The sequence below is a fragment of the Notamacropus eugenii genome, chromosome 2 (genome assembly GCF_028372415.1).
Source record: "Notamacropus eugenii isolate mMacEug1 chromosome 2, mMacEug1.pri_v2, whole genome shotgun sequence".
NCBI lineage: Eukaryota > Metazoa > Chordata > Mammalia > Diprotodontia > Macropodidae > Notamacropus > Notamacropus eugenii.
The window spans coordinates 200,859,685-200,882,879 of NC_092873.1; the positions used below are offsets into that span (position 1 = coordinate 200,859,685).

Sequence of the window (23,195 nt, forward strand, 5' to 3'; positions counted from 1 at the left end):
ATGGACAATGATTTAGCAAAAGAGATTGTGGAGAAGCAATGACTCAAACAGGTAAGAGGAGAACAAGAGTGCTGTCCCAGAAGTCAAGTGAGGAAAGGGTATCTAAAAGTTAGGGGGTAGTTAGCAGTATTAAAAAGAACAGACACGTCAAGGAGGATCTATACTGAGAAAAGGTCATTGAACTTATTTATTTTTAGGAAACTACTTTTTATTGTCTTGTCTAGGATCAGAACTGAAATGTTTAGTTTAAAAACAAAACAACAACAATCAGATCTGTTAGATAAATGGGGAATTCAAGCGGCAGATGTTCCAGTTCTAAAAGATAGGATCCCTGAAGAAAAGTTTAAATCAACGGCATCCTATTATCCTGCAAACTGAGAGGAAGACATACTATTTAACAAATGAGAAATTCATCTGATACATATTCCTTCCATTTTGGCCATTTGAAGTATTACTGGTGACTCTCTTTTTTTCTAACTGGATCTACATCAAAGTCACAAGGCTAATAATATCACTTATATAGTACTTATAAGATTTAAGAAAGTAATTTATAAACATTAGCTTGTTAAATCTTCACAACAATCATTCTAAGTGTTATTGTCATCCCCATTTTATAGAGGAAGAAAGCTAAGTAGTACATGTCTACAAAGCTAAGTAGTAAATGTCTCAATTATAATGGGAACTCATGTCCTCTTGATTCCAAGTCCAGCACTCTATTCCTTGTACCACCTAAGTAAGTGCCTAAAATGACAGCCTGAGAATTGGGAAGGACTTCAGAGGCTATCTAATCTGACCTTAATTCACAGCTAAGTGAACTGAGTCCCAGAGAGATAAAGAGACTTGCTTTAGATCACAGAACTATTAAGTGGAAGAGCTCGGATATGAACCCAGGTCCCCTGATTCCAAAATCCATCACTATTAAAACACCTAGTCCTCCTTTAATGCCTCATCACAGAAGGAAGGCAGGTTCTTGAAGGCTATACTAGAAGATTCTAAGATCTGGAGGCACAGATCTTGAAAATGGACCTGAGAAGGGGCTATTTGTCCATGATCTGTAGAACAACTGAGATTAAGTTTGAAGAGGCTGAAGAATGGCCACATTAAATAGTGGGATGTGTGTAGTGGGAAGGTAAGTGAAGGCCACTGAATTGAGCAGTTTAACCTTTAGAAGAGCAATTTCAGCAGAGTGACAGGGTCAGAAACCAGAGTATAAGGGGCTAAAAAGTGGAAGCAACTATACTGACAAGGCTTCTGGCAGGCAAAGTTAAGAGAAAAAAAAATGACAGCCTAAATGGAGGCCACGATCAAGTGAAAGTATTTTTTTTTTAAGGCGAGGGAAACCTATAGGCAGCAAAGAATAAAACAGTAGAGAGCAATAGCTTGAAGATGAAAAGCAGAAGGAGAGAAAGTGACTGATGGGAGAAGCTCCCTGATGAGATGTAAAAGGATGGAATCAAGGGCATCCCTTGATGAGTGAAGAAGGCCGATAATTAGTTACATGAAAATAAATGTAAACGTATTTTGGGGATTGGTATGTGTTACATCCAACATACTTAATCTGATTCTCTTAACACACTGTGAGATATATAGAAAAGGAAGTTACGTGACTTGTCTAAGGTCAAACAGCTAGTTTATGACAGAATCAGAAAAAGAACTCAGGTCTCTTCCTGTAATTATTTCTTCCTCTGGAAATGGTCACTTATCACTCTACTGTTTTAGCAGATTACCAGAAATCCATGCAGCATGGAAGTTCCTGGTTATTGTTGCTGCCTTTTTGCCATCATCATCATCATCTTAATAGTAGCTAACATTCATATAGTGGGCTATAGCTTTTATTGGACTTTACAAATCTAATTTGGTCTCTATAAGAACCTTGTAGGATAAGTACTACAGGTATTATTATCTTCCTTTTAGAGATAAAGAAACTAAGATTGGAAAAGCTGAAGTGTTTGTTCTCGGTCACACAGCTAGAAGGGCCAGATTGGGATTTGAACTCAAGTCTCTCTTGACCCTGATTCCAGCACTCTTTTATACTATACTATTTTTCTAAGGGAATGAGCAGGGAAGGCCCTGTAACTGTATCCACAACCTTTCCATACTTCTGTCCATCAACACACTTTATCTTTCATAGATGTACACTACACATGAGCCATACCAACCCACAGAGTCAGTGGAACACCAATTCAAATGCAGATTATATGATTATTTAATTAGTGATAATGGATTTATGCTGAGTTATCCACACCTTTTTGGTTTCCCATATCACAAACAATATATTCATTCTCAAAGCTAAATGGTTGGCATGGGAATCAAATTCACAATCGAACCAAACAAGCTCAATGGTCCAGATTTATCTGCATTTCTGTAGACAAAAGCCCCTACAAAAAAGCACAGCAAAAAGACAGAAATCAAACGACTTTCATGCAAGTGGGTATACTCATTGAGAAAAGGAAGGGGAGAAGTATCAGAGACTCTTTACCTGACTAGGATTTCAATATAGGTACAATGGAACTTTCAATGTATTGTCCCTTTGCTTGGGTTAGGATTTTTTAAAAATATGCTTTTTTTCCTTCTATTTTTCACAGCTGTTATTGTTAAAAGTTAGGTTGATATTTTGGGTTAAAACATTTTGAGGCAGCGTAGCTAAAGTGTAGCTAACTTTATGTAGCCATAAAGTCAGAAGTCTTATTTCTGACTACTACTAGTTATGTGATTCTGGACAAGACACCAAACCTTGAAAGCAACTCTCTAAGACTATAAATTACAAGTAGAATTGCCCATCTTCGAGGAGCAGAGCTTATTATACCTGAAGAGTTCCTACCTGAATGAAATTAAAGGTCCAGACAAAAATAGTAACTGGAATTCTTAACAAGGGCAGAGGCCCCATTCTTATGTGATTCCCTCTACTTTCTATGCAAATAATGAAATGAAGCAAAAAGTGCTTTACTCCTATAGAAAGAACAAACTTTTCCCCTAGACCACAATTCCCTTTTACGGGCACACAGCCAATTTCTAAGTCAAAATCTTACAGTAGCTTTTCAAGTCAAAACCCAAGTACTTTCCCACATCACAAAAAACATTTCTCTCTCTTCTTAGTTTACCCCAACAACTCATACTGGTTTGGAATATAAATCAGCCATCACTTATTAAGAACCTACAATGTTCCAGGTATTGTACTATGCACTGAGTACACAAAGACAAAATACAGGACAATCCCTAAGCCCAGGGAGCTTCCATTCCACCAGGAGAGACAACACTTGTAGCTTGTTGCTACAGAATGGTGTGTGAGGGCGGGAGCAGGGTGTGCTGGCACAGACTGCAGCAGTAGCAGGGAAATTGCTGAGAGTATCCCAGAATATAAAGCTGATGAGTAGGACTATGATGCTCTGCCAGACAGCTTGGAGCTGGAAAGGCAGGGGTTGCTGAACAAGGGTAGAGAGTAGTCTTCTCAGTTCTAAATTAATTTAGAGCTTGTTAGGCAGCTTGATTTACTGACCTGTAGACATGACCAACACTTTACATCTTGAGTATAATTCCTATTTTAAAGAGTTTGTGGGGACTAGAGAAAAAGTCTAGTCTTCCATCTTGTTGTGACATTGCCTGCCCCTTCCATACTTCTCACTTGCTATTCCCCATACCTATAATGCACTCCTTCTAAACCTCTACCTCACAGTATACCTTACTTCCTTCAAGATTCAAGCATTCCCTTATATACGAAGCCATTCCTGACAACTACTGCTACTCTTTCCCTAACTACCCTGTATTTAATTACCTTGAATTTGTTTTGAATTTATTCTATATGTTGTGCATGTGTACATGTTGTACACATTTATTCTCTATAAACATATATGTCTGTGAATTTAAGGAATATTATTTTGTCAGCTGTATGGAACATGGACTGGACTAAGGAAAGACTTGAGGCAGAGACAGCAAATAGTAGGCTATTTCAACTTGTTTGTAAAATCTCATTGAGGAAGATAATAGAAGACAAAATGTAAGAAGCAGATGACAGAAAAACAAGAAACCCAAGAACAAATCGTTCTGAGGATCATTTATAAATGAAACTGGATGAAAGACAATGTGTAAGTAAAAAAAAAAAAGATTTGTCAAAATTTCTACAATAAATTTTGCAATGTTAGCAGTCACCACATTTGAACTGCAATATCAGTCCCCAGCATATTGCATGAGAAATTAGAAATGGAACCAAGGAAAACAGAGATGGAAGAGCCACTGATCTACAGCATACAGGTGCTATTACTAGAAGTAATACAATTTGGGAGGCATTGAGAGAACAATTCTCTATAGCTGGAAGGGAGTACTTGGTCAATAAAAATGTATTAAGTGTTTACTATATGCCAGGCAATGTGCTAAGCACTTGGTTAGAAAGAGAGGCAAAACACAGTCCCTGCTCTCAAGGAGTTCACAGTTTGATGGGGGACTCAACGTACAAACAACTACATACAAACAAGCCATATATAGGACAAATTGGAAATAATCAAAAGAGGGAAAGTATTAGAATTAAGAGGGACTGATATAGCAATTAGACTATGGTGAGTATAGTAATTAGAAAAATATATAGTCACAGAGCATAGTATACAGTAATTAGAAAAACGAATCTCAGACATAATACCTAAAAAAAAGGAATTGGGAAAATATCAATATCAACCCCTACGTTTACTTCCCCATTATTTCTGGGAATCCAGGATATCACTGAAAAAAATGCAAGGCAGGGATAGAGGGGCTTTCACAAACAATATTCTACAGCAGACAACACTTTGACAATGTCACAATTGACTGAAAGATGTTTGGGATCTAAAGCCTTTCACAGTCAGGCTCCAAACTAGCTTTCCCAGCTGATCATACATCACTTCCCCTCACATGCTTTACATTCCAGCCAAACTGACCTACTTAACGCTTCCTGTACGCATCATTTCATCTCTATGCCTTTGTACAAGTTGTCCCATCATACCTAGAACGCTCCCTCAGACTCTTGGAACCCTTAATTCTCCTACAAAGCTCAGCTCAAGTGCTATCTCCTAACAAGAGGCTTTTTCTGATTCCTCCTGCTTTAAGTGTCTCCATTCCTAAGATAAGATTGTCCTTCTATCCCCAGCACTTAGCATAGTGCCTGGTACGTAGCAGGTGATAATTGCTTGTTGATTGGAATTGAAAGGCTAAGAATATGAAATCACATCAAGCTGATTGTCCGATGAGCATAAAAAGACATCTGATTTGATGAAACAAATGCCACCTTAAAAGACCCCTTTGACAAAATGCCTCCCATGGATATGTCAAAATCATACATGTTTTTTTGAGCTATGTAAAAACGTAGCTGTTCAAGAGACCTTAGATTATTAGTATCAAGCAAGGCATAAAACAAGGTGAGACAAGCTCACTAAATGTGTTTGCCACTCTTGGGGAAAATTTCTAGCACACAGTCCAAATGGAAGCTGAATTATACCTGCTCATATATGTAATTGCAGGTAGGTGGTACAGCGGATAGAGCGCAAGACCAGGAGTCAGGAAAATCTGCATTCAAACGCTGCCTTAGACACTTACTTAGCTATGTGACTCTGGGCCAGTCTAACTTACGTCTCAGTTTTTTCATGTGTAAAATGGGGATAATACTAGCATCTATCTCCCAGGGCTCTTGTAACATTTTTAAGCACTTTGCAAACCTTAAAGCACTATAGAAATTCCCCTCGTCCTCTTTTTTCTTCATAAAACACTACTATGGATGGTAAGAACCTTCAGATATTCCTGTGTATGCATGACTGCATAGAGCCCCAAAACACTGCAGATCTTAAATGAGATCTATAAATGCATTATATAAGTGGTCTTTTAGGAACCGTGATAGAATTGTTAAAAGCTCAGAATTGGTTGAAGTTGGTAAGGGAAGCTAAGAATAAACAAGGTGTTTTGGTTTTGCAGGTTAGGGGTAGATTTTGATGTATTAATATGAAAGCATATTTTTAAAAAAAATCTCATTTTTAGCTTCTCTAGAAATGTTAAGAAATAGTATATTTTTAGTCTAAGAACCTTCCTACTCTTGTCCCTTTGGGAAAGTAGGTTAAAGGGCAAGCAGCCTTGTTTTTTTTTAAGAAAATAGATGAGGGGAGGGAACTAACTTAAAACAAAGGGTTGCTTAGTCATGTCCAATTCTTTGTGCCCCATTTGGGGTTTTCAGAGCAAAGATACTGGAGTGGTTTGTCATTTCATTCTCCAGCTCATATTACAAATGAGGAAACTGAGGCAGAGGGTTAAATGACTTACCCAGGGTCACACAGTTAAGCGTCTGAAGTCAGATTTGACTTCATGAAGATGAGTCTTCCTGATTCCAGGCCTAGCAATTTATCCACTGCACCACCTAGCTACCCTAAAATAAGGAGTATCTTTTATCCTTTTAAGATCCTTTCCCCATCTCCATAAGAGCTGAAGCAGGATTCACCTTTCTCCATTCAGAAAGGACTGAGATATTGATCATAAGAAAAAGACTTTTCAATCATGCAGGAGACTGAGGGGAAGGTGAGGAAGGCAAGCATCTATTAAGAACCTACCATGTGCTAGGCACTATACTAAGTACATTACTCATTTAAGCTTCACAACAACCAAGGTTGGTGCCATTATGATCTCCATTTTACAACTGAGAAAACTGAGGCAGAGAGAGTTAAGTGATGACAAAGAAAAGGTAGAGCAGTTCATTTTTCATCTTGCTTGTTTTCTCTGTTCAGAAGAATGACTTCTGGACTAAATGAGAGTCAACAAATATGGCAAGTAGGAAGATGATAACTGAGACAAGCAAGGAAATAGTCAAAGAGCACTGAGCTCACGCTTGCTAAGTTCAAATCACCTGGTCCAGATAAGCTGGATCCTCAGATGCCAAAAGAATTGGCATATGTGATGGCAATCCAAGAAGGACCATGGAGGAGGAGGAAGCTGATAGAGAATTGGAGGACAAACATTATCCTAATTTTCAAAACACTGAAGGGAATGGAGTCCGCAAACTACAGACCAGAGAGTTTGATTTCACTTCCCAGTAAACATGTAGATGATTAAAAGAAAGATTTGTGAACATCTAAATAAAGAAGTAGTGAGCACAGAGAGCCACCCTGGCTTCATCAAGAAGAGGTCATGCCAGATTAATTTTTATGTTATTATATTATTATGTTATTATGATATGTTATATCATATTATAATTTTTATTTTTTATTTAGGTTTTCAGAATATTAGAGCAGGGAGTGAAATGCATATATATAGTTTAAGATTTGAGCAAAGCTACTCTTGTGGAAAAGATGGGGTTGAAGGAAAATTGCCAATAATAGGTAATTAGATGGATTCATTACTGGTGAATGTCCAGACTCAAGGAAGTGACATTAATGGCTTAATATCAGTTTGGGAGGTGCTCTCCAGTGGAATACCATAAGGACCTTGAGTTGGTCCTGTGGTGTTTAATGTTTTTATTAATGATGCTGGAGAGGCTTATCTTTTAAACCTGAAGTCAAAAGAAAGCTGAGAGGGACAGCTAATATACTGGATGACAGAACAAGGATTGAGAAAAATCTTGTTAGCCTAGGACATTGGGTTAAATGCAATAAACAGGAGTTCTCGGGGAAAAAAACTAGGGGGTTCTAGTGGTCAGAAAGTCAGGAGTATGATGACAGCCAAGAAAATTAACTTAATCTTGGTCTACATTGAGTCACAACTTCTAGAAATAAGAAAGTGATAGTCCAACTGTACTCTGCCATAGTAAGACCATACCACATTGTGTTCAGTTCTTGGTAAAAAGGCATATTGTATCTTTAAGGCCTTTTTTCATAGAGAAGAGGGTGGGGAAATAAAGATTTACTACAAGCCAGGTACTGTGCTTTATAAATATTATCTCATTTTATCCTCACAGCCCAGTGAGCAAGGTGCTGATATTATCCCTATTTTACAGTTGAAGAAACTGAAACAACTGAAGATTAAGTGATTTGCCCAAGGTGACACAGGTAACAAGCTTCTGAAGCCATATTTTAACTCAAGTCTTCCTGACTGGCAGTTAATGATGAGAAGGGTAGAAAAGGGTTTGTTTTTTTTTTTTTTTGTAAAGGAAATAATTTGTATTTATTGTCAATGGATGTGAGACAGTACTGCTGTTATGGACATATTTTGATTACTAATATAAGTATAAAAAGATTTGTTTAGAATTGCTAAAATAGGTTTACTAGAAACTAGAGAAACAGTTAAGAAAGTTTCAACAGCTCCACAGAAGCACACTACCATCAGCTAATTTGCATACATGTTTTAGGAGTAGAGGTTAAAACTAAGAAAACAAGCAATTATATAAACATTTAGATGGGGGTGTGATGGGAAAAGGACTGCTGGATCTGACAGAAGAAAATTTGGGAAACTGTGACTGTTTTAAATAAAAGGTGAGTCATTGAGAGTCTAGATACTGAACACCACCGGAGGGTCAACAGGCATCCCACAAGACAGAAGTAGGTGGGAGAAAGGAACCTGTTAGAAGCAAACAACTGAGGCTTCAGCTAAGTAATTCCTGATTGGCTGGAAGAAACTGATGTCATTGATCAAGGTTTCCAGGGATAGTGATTGTACTTCAGCACCACCTAGAGCTGGAGAAAGGTAATGCTTTTCATAAGGGTTTGTCTTCTCTGCCCCCTCTGGACTGAGCAGAAAAAGCAGATTTTGCAATTGCCGTGGTATCTTGGGGAGCTGGTTTAAAGAGTGAACCTGAATTATGTTGCTGTGAGTTTCTTTTTGATTGATCAGGGCAATCCAAATGAGTGATCTGTATAACCCAGAGAGAGAGTCAGTTTGAGGAGCTTAGCAGTTGTCTGACTGAAAGAGAACTGCTGCTCACATTAAGAACTTAAAATACTTTTAAAGGAGATAGTGGACTAAGTGGCCCAGTGAATAGAGCACTGGGCTAAGAGTCAGGAAGATCCGAGTTCAATCTCAGCCTCACATCCTCAGACATTTACTAGCCCTGTGTGCTGGTCACTTAATGTTGCTTGCCTCAGTTTCCTCATCTGTTAACAAGGCAAAGGAAAGGCAAACCACTCCATTATCTTCGCCAAGAAAACCCCAAATGCGTCACAAAGAGTCAGACATGACTGAAATAACTGAACAACTCATGGTGATGGCTAATTGAAAAAGTTAAAAAGCCATGTTGGAGAAACACAGTACCTGATTCACAATAGGCATTTAATAAATGTTTATTGACTCAGAGAACCAAAGAAAATTTCCCCAACTGAAGAGTGGTAAGGATTAATAACCAAGTAGTGAGCTGAGAAGCAGTTTCATGTGGCACAGATATTTATGAATGGACCAGCAACACTAAAACAGCAGTTTAAAGCTGGGATCCCCCAGCATTACTTCTTCTCCATTATGTATTTCCATGCCTCTAAAGTGTGTGCTCAATCTTTACCACAGTCTTTGAATGCCCTCAGTATGATATGAGTTTATATAGGTATTGTGAAGTCTTTTATTGTTTTTGTATTTGCCTTTAATATCACACTGTGTGGATACACTGCCTTGTGAGTGGCTGATTGTGGACAGAAAATGCACTAGATGTATTGAAAGCAGTGAAGAGAATGAGTATATTTACCCTCAACAGGTTACCCTTAGGACCCTGAATACAACTGAGTAAGGCTGGTCTACCCCTCGCAGCTTAGATTTGCTTAAGATGGGAGTAGGTTAGAGGAGCAAGCTAAATTCAGAGAAATGATGGGGTTTTGACAAATTTAGGTGCTGGATTTCATCTGATGATATCACCCCATCTGACTGCCCTCCACTGGCACCACTTTTAAACAAGGACAGAAATAAGTTGGAGTAGTCCAAAGGTGAAAACCTATAATTACATAAAGAGGCTTGACTTCATGTCACATGAAGACTAGGGGGAGGAAGTATGTGCATGTGCATATGTGTGTATTTTGAAGGGTTCATGTGAAACAGTGGTGGACTTGTTCTCTGGTCCCAGGAAGAACTAGGAGTGGAAGCTGCAAAGGGACAAATTTAGGTTTGATGCAAAGAAAAACTTTCCTAACATTTAGAGCTACCCAATAGTATAATGCACTGCCCCAAGTGGTAGTAGGTCCTTCCTCATTGGAATTCATTAAGCACACCAGCCTATGTAATCACTTGTTCTATACACTGTAGAAAGAATTCTTTTTTTCAGATAAGGGTTGGACTAGATGACCTCTAGGCTGGGCTATGGGAAACTGCACAGTGCTTTTAATGACCCCAAGCTTTTCCCAGAAACCAAGTTCCATCTTCTTAACATTCACATTCTCTTAATGACACTGTATTGCTGCGAGTCATGGAATAATATCACAAGTCTGAAGCATTAAAGTTGTATATCAGTCAAAGGGAAATGGATACACATGGGATAGAGGGGGAGTGGAGAGAGCATATGAGGGAACATAAGTAAGCTGGCACACATTACTACAGAACTGTGCAGAAGCAGCTGATTAAAAACAAGCACCAGAGAGATGTATGCCTAGAAGAGAAAAAGACAGGTCATGCAGCAAGAGAGAGGGATAACCCTTGCTTGCATCACTAGTACCCAAAGTTAAAAGATGGAGGAAGGTCCTAAAACAGTGGGAAGACCTAAACATGCTTCGAAGTGCTGTCTGAATCCAATTAAAATATAATTGGGAAAATTTAACAAAATAAATAAAACATAGCACACGGTTAATGCTATTATGTAGTTTTCTAAGTCAATATGTGGCCTGCAGGCTTCCTTTGAGTAGAGGATTTATGAAAGGATATGTAAAAATCACACATAATGAGAAGGCACAGATAGGGTGTGGTTTGCATGGATGAAAGGAATACTTGGTTAAGATTCACAGATCCACTGAAATATCAAACCTTTATGTCCCAAACAAGATTGTTTAAAGGCAGAAATTATGCCTTATATGACTTTAATATTCCCCAAAAAACAGGTTCTGAGAACATATCCATGTCCCCTCATTCTTCATTATTGGTTACACTTGGAGGGAAGAAAGGAGGGTCCTACAGAACGTTAATGGAGACAGAATCCTGTTTCCAATCAGTATCATTGTGAAGTTGGCTTACGTCCGTTTCAGAGCCAACATCCCGTACTAACAATGTTTTGGTAATGTGGCTATGAAACATTCCATTTGAACTGGAAGTCTGACTGACATAAATGATGATTTCACAAAATTTTTTTTTATTTTAGCACTTAATTATAAAAAATTTTGTTTTACTATGCTATCTACATGAAGAAGTTATTCCATCTATATAATAATCTGTATTTTAAATGAAATTTGACATGCTTTTCAAACATGTTGGCTATAAATATATGCATACATGTATATATATATTTATGCATATATGTATAGAGATATATACATACATATCTATTGGCAAAGAATGTTCTCTGGTGTTTAAATTGGTGGCTTCCAGGAAGAGATATGGTTCCAAGGTAATCATTTTAATAAAATATCTGCTCAGGAGTTATTCAGTGTCATGAATACCTGGAACAGTAAAGCGTAGAAAGACAGAAGGACAAAATATTCTTTTCAGCATACTATAGGAGATATCTTAGATCATACAAAAGGAAGCTGTGGATTAGGATAAAGTGACTAAAAGTCTAGTTTTAAATCTCTTTTTGATTGGACAAACTATTTTACTTGCTTTTGGCGTGAAAACGTGGGAATTTAGGTAAAAGTTTGTAATAGGTAAGTTAGAAAGGGGTTAAGAGAAGTCGAAAGGTAATGGATGAACAAAAGGGCCATGAAGATTTGAGCTTTTTAGTAAAAACGTAGGGGCAGGGTGTTAAGACAAGAATAGTAAATCCTGCCTCTGAGGTGCTATACCTCAGTAGGTGACTCTGGGAAAGTCATGAGGCAGCTAAGTGGCATAACAGATAGTGTGGGACCTGAAGTCAGAAAGACCTCAGATCCTGCCTCAGGTATTTACCAGCTACTGACCTAGGGCAAGCCATTTAATCTCTCAAGTCTCAGTTTCCTAATCTTTAAAATGGGGTAATAATACCTACTCATGGGATTGTTGTGAGGATCAAAATGGAATAACATATGCACAGAGTACTTTGTAAACTTTAGAGCACCATAAAAAAGCTAGCTATTACTATTAGGTCACTTAATCAACCTGGGCCTCAACTTCCTTTGCTGCAAAATGAGAAATACGTGGACTCTAACCATCTATGATCTGTTAGCTCTTTCTCTTTTCTTCCTTATCACCTTCATTTTTAACATCACAGTAAAATATCTAATTGTTCAATAAAGAACATAACCTAGAGAAAGGGGAAAGATCAACATCTCTCCTATTCTTCTTCCTAGAGTTGGAACCATATGGTGGTAATGGAGATCTAGTTCTGATGGGAATAAATTTCCATTCTATTTCTAGAGCTGGAAATGTCATTCCCAAGGAGACAGAAGATCACAGGATCAGAAATTTAGAACTAGAAGAGAACTTGGAGGTCCTTGGGTCCAACACTGTCCATTTACAGATATGGAATGCAGGAAATGAAGTGATTTGTCTGAGGTCACATCACTTAAACAAGTGGTAAGTGGCAGACCCAGGATTTTAACGTAGGCTCTCTAAATTAAAATCCAGCACTCTTTCCACTAGATTGGGTTATCTCCCAGAATAATGCCTACATATGCTGTAATGAAACATAAGAGAGCCTTCAGATCTGTTGTCTTAGAGCTGGTACTGCCTTTTTAGGACCTTCACAAACCCCACAGAGTGGGGTATGGTGTGGTAGTGGCCTCTAAAGAACAAGGAAATGGGCGAAGGTGTCTAGGTAGGTGATAATTTACTTACTGATTCTTGTTTAGTTCCTTGGAAGGTGCTTTTGGAAGTTTATTACTCTGCTAGCCCTGAGATTAGCTCTGAACTGAAAAGTGCCTTATGTTGTAGCTCCCATCAAATGGAGTAAACATTCTTTACAGACATACACACATACATATGCATATATCCGGCCCCACTCCAGAAATCATCAACACAGCATGTGAAAAAAGCAAATTTTATTTAAATTATCTGAGAGTGCACTCAAATACAGTTACCATAGAACAACAAAATAGCATTTAGGCACTAACATCCTCCAATTTATTGGTCTGAAAATAAAGTCTATAGCTAACGTGTCCTTAGTGTAGGTCAAGATTTTTTTAAAATGTGGTTTCCTCCAGCAGAGAGCACCAAAAACCTTTTTTCCCAAAATATGTGGAGACAACATAGTAGTTTTAAACTTCTTCCAAACTTATTAAAAGAGGATTCTACCCAAAAATACTCTTTCAATAATGAATGCACTAAGAAGAATTCTCAAATCCTAGAAAGTAATGTTTTGGTTTGTCCTGAATGCTTATCTAATAAATCTCCAAATGAGATACCACAATCACAACATTCACTCCCATGTATGTCAAAATTCTTGTCACTCTATAAGTACTTACTAAGCACCGACCAAGTACCATACTCTGTGCTATACGCTGGGCAACTTGGTGGCACAGGAGAGATTACAGTGCTTAGCATCAGGAAGACCCAAGTTCAAATCCAGCCTCAGACAATAATTAGCTGTGTGACTCTGGAAAAGTCGCTTAACCTCTGTCTGCCTGTTTTCTCATTTTTAAAATGAGGATTACTACCAGCACCTACCACTCAGCGTTTTTGTGAGGATAAAGTAATATTTGTAAAGTGCCTTTGCAAAGCTTAAAGTGCTACTATATAAATGTTAACTATTATTATATTGTTACTAGCCTCTAAAGTCTGTTCTAGCTCTGTATCTATGGTCCTATGAAGGCTTTATTTTACTTCCCCTCCTCCACCCCTGATTTCCACCCCCTCCTTACGTAAGGGTTGATAATCTGAAAGGTTCTGGAAAATGAAAAGTTCTTTGCAAAAAGGGCATATATTCAATAGGAAATTCCCCATAATTCTCACCAGATTTACAACTGTCTACTAAGTCATCTTCTAGGACAACTTTCATAGATCGTGGAATACTTCCCACAGATAGTCTTTGGACCTAAAGGAGAAAAAGAAAAGAAAAAGGATATTTAATAGGTTTACATAAACCTAGGAAGATTTAGATTCAAGTCCAGTCTTTGACATATAATCTTTCATATAATGGCTATATCATCCTCAGTGACTTAGGCAACTCTCTACAAATATAAATTGTAGAATAGCTGGCTATCTGTATTGGTCAAGGGAGTTTCAGACTAAGAGTTTTCCTAAACCAATGAAATGACAGATCTGGAACAAAGGACATAATGTCATCTGGTTGAATCCTGAGAGTTCCATTTGTCAAACCAAAGAATCCCATTTGTCAAAGAACTGTTTGTCTAATATGAATCATAGTTAATTTCAAGATTGAGGATTATTTTATGGTATTTTTATTTCAAAATTTTTCAAGTTCTTACACTGTGTGAGGCACTGTAATAGATATTAGAAATACAAAAATATGACATGATCCCTGCTTCCAAAAGGGAGTCCAAACTAAATGAACCAGGGAGAAAAAAATAGGAAGAAAAATATATTATGAAGAGGTCCAGTTTTAGGATGAAAAGATTACCTTTAATTGTGGAAGAGGGAAGTCTTGGTGAAAGTACCTTATCTGGACCATGAACTGAAGGGAAGAACTTCAATAGAGCAGTATGAACAGTCTATTATAGGCAGGGGGGCAGCATAAGCATAGGCAAAGTGAAAGAAGAGGACAAGATAAGAATGGAAAATGTAGGACATGGCAAGAAAAATGGTATGACATAAAGTCAGAAATGTAGTTTGGATTTAGACTACAGGGAGCTTCCAACCAAGATCAGGAATTATCCTTTATTTGATAAGAAATAAGAAGCTGATTTTTAAGAGGAAGAGTGACAATCTGATTTTTTTTAAAAAAAAACATTCTACCAAGACTAGGAAGAAATTAAAGATTAGTTAGAGAAGGGAAAAATTGGAAGCAGAAAGACAAGTTAGGAAACTATTATAATTTAGATAAGAAAGGAAGAAAATACGAGCTAAGTTAAATGAGAATAAAAGAGAAGGAAAACCATACTAAATTAAGGTCTCACAGTTTACCAAAGCGGTAGATGAATCATTATATAAAAATTTTGTTTCAAAGAATACTGTAAGCTACATGAAGACAAAGACTGATTTAACTGGGGGGGAGGGTATCCCTGGCACCTAGCTCCACACTTGGCACATAGTAGGTGCTATGTAAATGCTTGATCTTGACTGACTCCCTCGAGGATTGTTTCTGCCTTTCCTTGAATCCCCTGCCTAAGTGCCTGGCACACATAAGTGCTTACTAACATGCTTTAAACACACTACCTCTTTGATTTCTCAAAACAACTCTATGAAGTACTAGTTGTTATTCTCTCCATAGCCTTAATAAAGGTCTGAAGCTGGATTTGAACCCAGGTTGTTCTCATCGGCATTTTCTTCTCCATCACCATCACTGATAAAATTTATATAGCATCTACTATGTGCCAGGCACTGTGCTAAGCATTTTACAAATATTATCTCATTTGAGCCCAGCTCCCTACCCTCTGAAAGAAAATGGCAAGAGCTTTACTATAATTGTATTTCTTCAAATTAATTTATGCTTTCCTTCCATATTTCCCAGTTTTCTTACCTGTTCCTGAATTTTTATTTCTTGATAATCTTTACAGCGTGTAGGAGAAGATGATGAGCCTGAGAGACAAGTGAATTTAGAAGAATTGCAGCCTTCGTTGTTGGGACATGATGATGGACGGCAAAATGTATAATACTGCTCAAAGTCAGCCTTGACTACAAAAACATGTTTGCACTTGTTACACATGTAATCCCGTTCATACTCCAGGACCTTCACCATACTGGTACGAATGACTGTCCCAGTGACGGATAAAAAGTGTCCCACGTCTTTGGTTTTAGGAATGCGCTCTCTCATCAGTTCAGGACAGACAGGTAGACCTGAAAAGGGAAAAGAATCAACAGTCATTTCATCTTGTGATGTTTTGCCATATAGGAAAAGTGTACTGTTCCAATTTGGAGGTGATATTCTACAGATCTCTCTCAAGCAAAAATGTCTTTGCACTTTTGTACTTTGCTTAAGAACAAAACAAATTAATTTTAAAAGGATCATAGAATCACTTCTTTCACAACATGACTAATGTGGAAACATATTTAACATGACTGCATAAGTATAACCTATGTCAGAATGCTTGCCGTTAGGGAGATGGGGAAGAAAGGAGAAAAATTTTGGAACTCATAATCTTATAAAAAATTTATGGTGAAAACCACCTTTAAATGTAATTAGAAAAAAATAAAATACTATAAAAAATAAATACTATAAAAATAAAATACTATAAAAATTTTTTTAAAAGAATAGAGGAATTATTTGAATTTTTATTTTCAAAAACTGAACACAGATTCTAAAAGCCTATAGCCACTGTAATGAAACCTAATACTCTACAACTTCAAAAACTTAACAGAATTCTGAAAGGTGCTACCTCTGAAAAAACAAGGGCTGGGTTTGATAAATACATCTCCCCTCCGTTACACAGGACTAATACATTCTTACGCCCCCAAACATTACAACAATAATTTAGTGAGGCAACTACCAAGCTGAGTAACAATATGTTAACACTTTGAATGAGGAAATGGCACTCAATGTTCTCAAAAGTCATTGTTTCTTTTAGTTTAAATCAACAGTTTCTGCATAAATTTGATTGCATATTTTTACTAACTAAGCAGAGAAAGATTTGCATTAATTTACAGGTTTACCCCTGGCATCACCTTTCCCTTTCACAAGCTTATGTTTTTTTAATCCTTCAAAAAGCAAAGACAGATAATACTGTGGAGAGAGCTACAGGGCTTCATGTGCTTAATGAAGAACGTGGGAGGAGAGGGAAAGAAAGGAAACAAAGAACAGGAAGGACAGCAGCAAGGTGCAACAAGGAGGGGAAACCAAAGTATTTTTCATTCAACACCCACTCTACTCATTTTCCACTATTGTTCCTGGCATACATATATCATTGAAAGCATTTCTGAGCGCTAACAGTAATAGTAATGTTAATTCAGTAAATTCACACCGGCATTTCTTGTAATACAATTGAACAGAAACGCTACACTCCACAGAACTTTTCCTTGAAAACAGGCTCTGTTCTAACATTCATACGTCTTCCATTCTAGGTGGGACATATCATAATCATCTCTTGGTTTCTTGTAGTGTGTAGAATCCATTTCACAAATAACACCCAGGCGGCACTGGAGTTTGGGGACTCCAGCGTCGAACAGGAAGAACAGGAAGACAGATTCGGAGGGGTTAATAAGCTTGTTTTATTCTTGTCAAGAATACCCAAAAGGGTTGCTGATGGGGAGCACCAACTCCTACTGCATTTCCTAGTCACTCTTCCTGCAGGGGCCAGTGAGAAGGGGAGGGGCAGCTACTCTTATGTCAACGGAGGCAGGCACAGCATTCCAGCTTGTGCACTCCCCTAAATCCCCTCAACCCTCAATGGGGACCAGTTGGGGCACATACATGCATTCCTCTATGCATTACCCAAATCCCAAACAGGCTCTCCACTTACTGACCAGTGCCCACTTGTTTTACAGGGCAACAGACAAAGAAGGCATATTGACAACAATAGCCTCACAAGTTAACTTTAGAAATATTGTCATTCAGCACAAGTGTAGTGAGCATCACATTATGTCACCCCTATATCTCACTGCCCAATTGTGGTAGAAACATTTACAAGTCATAGGTCCGGGAAATACTATCTAACACCTGGACACTAGTTTGTCATGGCCATGAAGCCTGGAAAACTACACTCTAAAAAGGAAAACAAAATCCTCCTTACTTACAATCCCCAAAATGGTGTCTGTTGCTTGCTTTACCTAATCAGAATATATAATATCAACATAGCCCAGCAATTCCTTTCCATTGAAGTTTGGGAGTTAATAACATTTTAAAAATAATTTTCCAATAGTCACTAAATGTCCTCAAATATAACAGCTGATTGATACTAAGATGAAAAATGTGATATTTAATCAAATCTACTCTCTAAAATATCTGAAATCTTCCACAATTATTACTAACATAATTATTACTTCTCACAATTTTTATGTGTTTGCCCTTTGTTGCCAAAGAAGACCATGCCATCAGAGAAGTAATGACATGACTTGCACCTGACTTTGTTTTAAGTGAGGGAGGGCTGTGCAGGTCACCAGCCTCACTTCTCCTCCAGAGCCATCTGAGTCCAGTGACCAGATGTTCATCAGGATGACTAGAGATGACCCAGGATGAGGCAATTGGGGTTAAGTGACTTTTCCAAGGTCACACAGCTAGTGAGTGACAAGTGTCTGAGGTAAGATTTGAACTCAGGTCCTCCTGACTCCTGCACTGGTGCTCTATCCACTGCACCACCTAGCTGCCCCTCAATACTTCTTATGACGGAAGAGAGAAAGGAAGTAAAAAGATGGAAAAAAACACAAACAAATTAGGATTTCTCAAATGAGCCAATATTCTGTTTGGAACATCGACTCATGAAGCCTTATTCTTGTCTCCTACCAAGTTTCTTCATTTGAACTCTCCTTAACCACGGCTTCCAGTATAAACCAATCCCCTTAGGACTTGACTTTTATAAGCCTTGAATTCAAATTCTCTCCCTAACCTAAGTTTGCCCTCTCCAATTCATCCCTTCTATTAGCTTCCTTCTATCATGCCTTGTGAAATCCCAGTGTAGGCAAATTCCCCTTAATTTCAGAACTTTTCCTTTTCTCTTTCCCTTATATCATTATCTTAGCTGAAACCTGTTTCTCTCCTGAAGAGTTATTCCCAGCTGCCTACTCCTGCTGAGAGGAAGAAGGTTCAGCCCAATACAACATAAGCTTCTTGAGGGCAGGGATGTTTCACTTTTTATCTTTGTATCCTCAGAGTCCAGCACAGTGCCTGGTATTTAACAAATGGTTCACAGAATCTTAGACCTAAAGCTGAAAGAGACCTCAGAAGCCAGCAAGTCTAACCACTTTCAGGTGGAGGGTTGAAGGCCCCAGGAGATTTAGTGACTGGATCTGAGTCACACAGGATATAAGCATCACAAGTGGGGTTTGAATCCTGGTCCTCTGATTTCAGGGTCCTCTAGAATCATGGGTAATCACTGCATTGATCAGAGTTCCTAAGTCTTTCAAAATTATTATTTTTACAATATTACTATCATATTTAAATTGTTCTCCTGGTTTTGCTCACTTCACTGCACATCATCAGTTCAAAGTGAGGTTTACGAGATGCCTTTCTCCCCTCACTTCTTTGTTTACATAAACTTCTACTTGCATCCTTCAGTAAGAAGCCTCTCTCCATTCCTTCCCCATCCTTTTTTATGTATCTCCCTATACACACACACACACACACACACACACGCACGCACACCAGTCCCTTTACTTTCTCCTTTTAATAGAAAACATCACAGAACCCATTCCCAGAGCTTTCATCTTATTTGATTCCTTCTATTACCTCCCCACTGCTATCACCATTCTTATATGACTCTTGCATAATTTTCTTTCCTATCTCTCTCCCTTTTGAATGTCTTTTAAATCGCTCACTTGTCTTCACCTTTTCTCTTTATTTCTTTTTCTTTATTCCTGTGTTTATATTTAAAAGTTTCTAGTATGCTCTGGTCTTTTCATCAAGGATACTGGGGAGTCCTCTACTACATTGTATTCCACTGTGAAGTTAAATTGTTTTACTGGGCAAATTATTCTTGATTGTAGACCTATACCTTTTGTTTTTTTGGAATACTGTATCCCATACCCTCTGCTCCCTTATGGTTGTAGCTGCTAAAGCATATGTGATCCTGTCTATGGTTTCTCAGGGCTTAAACTCTCCCAGATTGCTTATGGTATTTTTCCTTTGACTAGAAACTGTAGATTTGGGCTATAATATCCTCAGAAATTTTCTTTTTGAAGTTCCTTTCAGAGTGCCCTATTTTCTTTCATGATTTCTTGAAGATGATATCCAGGCTCTTTTTTTTTGGTCATTGATTTTAAAAGGTAGTCCAATGATTCTTAAATTCTTTCTTACATGATCTATTTTCCAGGTCAATTATTTTTGACATGATACTTGACATTTTCTTGTATTTCTTCAATCGTTTGACTTTGTTTTACTATTTCTTATTGTCTCATGTAGTCATTAATTTCTGTTTGGTCCACTCCAGTTTTTAGGGAATCTGTTACTTGGTAAGATTTTCTACCTCTTATTCCAATTTTCATTGCAGGTATCTCCTCCATCGCTCTTATTGCTTTCATTTTTTTAATCAATGAAAATCCATTTTCTCTTCTACCCATGTCTTCTTCTTCCCCAATGAGAAAGAAAGAAAACCAAAACTCCTGTTATAAATCCATACAGTTGAGCAAAATAAATTCCTACCTTGGCCGTGTCTGAAAACAATGTCTCAATCTGCAATCTGAGTCCATCACATTCACTGTCAGGAGGAGGGTAGCATGTTTCATCAACTCATTTCTTTTCCAATTCTTTCCTCTGTGGCTGTCATTTTATTTTATAATAACTTTTAAACTCAATTTTTAAAACTCTTGAATCATTTTTTCTAAGAAGTCTAATTACTCTTGTGGGCAAGCAGTGTCATTTTTTCCAGGGATCTGTTTTGGATAATCCAGCATTGATGAAGCTCTTTTGGGGCTACATCTGTGAACGTGGTCTCTGAGAGACACCCTTGTGCTGCTTTCCTAAGTGGAGCACTGAATCCAAGATCTATTCTAGGACTAGGGGTCCTGGGTACTGAGCCCAGACTCTTGGAGCCCCTGGGAGACCTCTCACTGTAGGCTTGGGCTTGGGATTAAGTCCAAAATCAGTTCTAGGCATATTAGTGCTGTTAGCCTAGCTCAGAACTTGGGGCATTGAGCCTTTCTTAGTCCCTGTTTACAGACCTGGACATCCCGCTGTTTTCCATTCCAGTCTGATCTACCTCAAAGTTTTGTGCGACTTGTGCTATTGGCTTGTGCCCAAGGCTGTCTGTGGTCAGCTTTGTGCTCTGAGCTCTGGATGCTGAATCCATAATCCTGGCTCACCTTGTTTTACAGTTTCTGGCCTGGTCACAACTATAAACTGAAATCTGTGATCTTGGACTGGAAAAATGACCTACTGTAGTCTCTCCTTTTTCCCAATTATACTCTGTCCAACATTCTTCTTAGATCATTATTGGAGTAGCTGTATGGGGAGTTAGGTTGTACAGCTCTTTCCCATTCTGCCAGATCATTTTTTTCTAAAACCTATTTAATTATGTCATTCTCTTGCTCAAAAACTTGTTTTTTATTGAGTCAGACATAACTGAAATGACCAAATAACAAAACTGCTTACAAGATAAAATACAACTCCTGAACCTGCCACTCAAGACTCCCCACAATCCAACTGTACCCTACTTGCCCAACCTTATCTCCCCATATTCAAGAAGATCAATAAATCAACACACATTTGTTATGTTATATTATATCATTTATATGCCAGGCACTGTGCTGATGACCTCTCTGTTTTGATCAACCTAGACATGCCCCTCCAAAAATCATGTTCTGTCTAGGCTCCAAGACTAAAGTCATATTTCTCCTTCCAACTGAAATGTCCTTTCTCCCTATTCCATAGTTCCTAGCTTAAGTTTTACTTCTTTTATAAGACTATCTTTAATAGAGCCATTTACCCACTAGTTTCCTCCTCTTCTCAAATCTCAAATCAGGTATCATTACTTAACTGCTTCATTTGTGTATAGTGTTTTCCTAACTGAGCTGTTTGTTCACATGTGGCAAGTATAACATATCATATTCTTTTGTATTACATATAATGCCATTCATAGAATCACAAAATCTGAAGGTTGGAAAAGACTTCAGAGTCCATCTAATCCAATCCACACATAAAAAGAATCTCCAACAAGGAGAAAGAATATATCAAACAAGCATTTGCTCGAAGATCTTTAAGGAAGGAGAACCCAGAAAATCTCTAGGTGATACATTCCATTTTTGAACAGGAATAATATTTAGGAAGTTTTTCCGGAAATCAAACATAAAATTGGCTTCTGAAACTTTCTTGCTTCTTATTCTGTCCTCCAGAGATATGCAGGATAAGTCTAATTCCATTTCCATATGACAACCCTTCAAATATTTGAAGATAGCCATCAAATCCCTCAATTCTTCTCTTCTCTAAGCTAAAGTCCAGTCTCTTAAATGATTCGCATATGGCATAGAATCAAAACCTATCAGCATCCTGGCTGTCTTCTTCTGAACATTCTTTAGCTTACCAATATCTCTCTTAACCCATGGTGCCCAGAACTGAACACAATACTCTAGAAAAGGTATGACAAGGACAGAGCACAGGGAAACTATCACTTCCCAATTTCTAGAAGCTAGCCTTCTCTGGACCTCCACATCACTGCTGACTCATAATGACTTTGCAGTTCACCAAAATCTTCAGATCTTTTTCTGAATGCCTATCAAACCATGACTTGTAAAGTTGATTTTTGTACTCAAGAGTAAGGCTTTACATTTGTCCCTATCAAATTCATCTTCTTTGATTCAGTCTAATGCTTTAGCTCGTCAACATCTTTTAAGATCCTGACTGTCAGCCAACATGTTAGTTATATCTTCCAGAACTGTGACATTTCCAGATTTAATGACAATTCCATCTATGCCATTATCCAAATCACTGATAAAAGCGTTAAACAGCACAGCACCAAAAGCAGATTCCTCAGGCACTACCTACTAGAGACCTCCTGCCATGATGACATGGAAACATTAATAAATACTCTCTTTAAGTATGATTGTTACCCAACTAGTTCAGAGTTTTAACTATTTTTATTTAATCCATATCCCTCCATCTTTTCCAAAAGAATAATACAAGATCCTTTATCAAAAAAGCTTTGCTAAAATCTAGGTTAACTACATCCACAGCATTTCCTTCAACTACTAATTTAGTAATCATATGAAAAAAAGTTAATGACATTAGTTTAACATCTCAATTCTTTTTTTTAAAGTTAATTTATTTTTAGTTTTCAACATTCACTTCCATGAGTTTTAAATTTTCTCCAACTCCTTTCCATCCTCCCCGAGAAGACAAGCAATCTGATATAGGCCCATATATACATTCCTTTAAACATATTTTCACATTAGTCATGTTGTACAGAAGAATCAGAACGAATGGGAGGAACCATGAGAAAGAAAAAACAAAACAAAAAAAGAAA

At 37.7% G+C, this 23,195-nt stretch overlaps 1 protein-coding gene and 1 long non-coding RNA gene across 4 annotated transcripts in view; one reads left to right on the plus strand and one right to left on the minus strand.

Annotated features, from left to right (window-relative positions):
• The window catches only part of MCM9 (minichromosome maintenance 9 homologous recombination repair factor), a 186,204-nt gene that overhangs the window by 150,100 nt on the left and 12,909 nt on the right, over nucleotides 1-23,195 (minus strand). For all 3 annotated transcript variants that reach the window (XR_011974485.1, XM_072643155.1, XM_072643154.1), the window contains exons 3-4: nucleotides 15,611-15,927; nucleotides 13,924-14,005 (exon numbers count right to left, since the gene is read on the minus strand). Coding sequence is in view for 2 of the 3 variants with exons in the window: in XM_072643155.1 (XP_072499256.1) it covers nucleotides 13,924-14,005; nucleotides 15,611-15,927 (399 nt within the window). In the remaining variant the exon portion in view is untranslated. The remainder of the gene's footprint in view (nucleotides 1-13,923; nucleotides 14,006-15,610; nucleotides 15,928-23,195) is intronic.
• LOC140526716 (uncharacterized) lies at nucleotides 8,103-16,335 on the plus strand. Its single transcript, XR_011974487.1, has 2 exons — nucleotides 8,103-12,549; nucleotides 15,648-16,335. It is a non-coding gene; the product is annotated as an uncharacterized lncRNA (long non-coding RNA).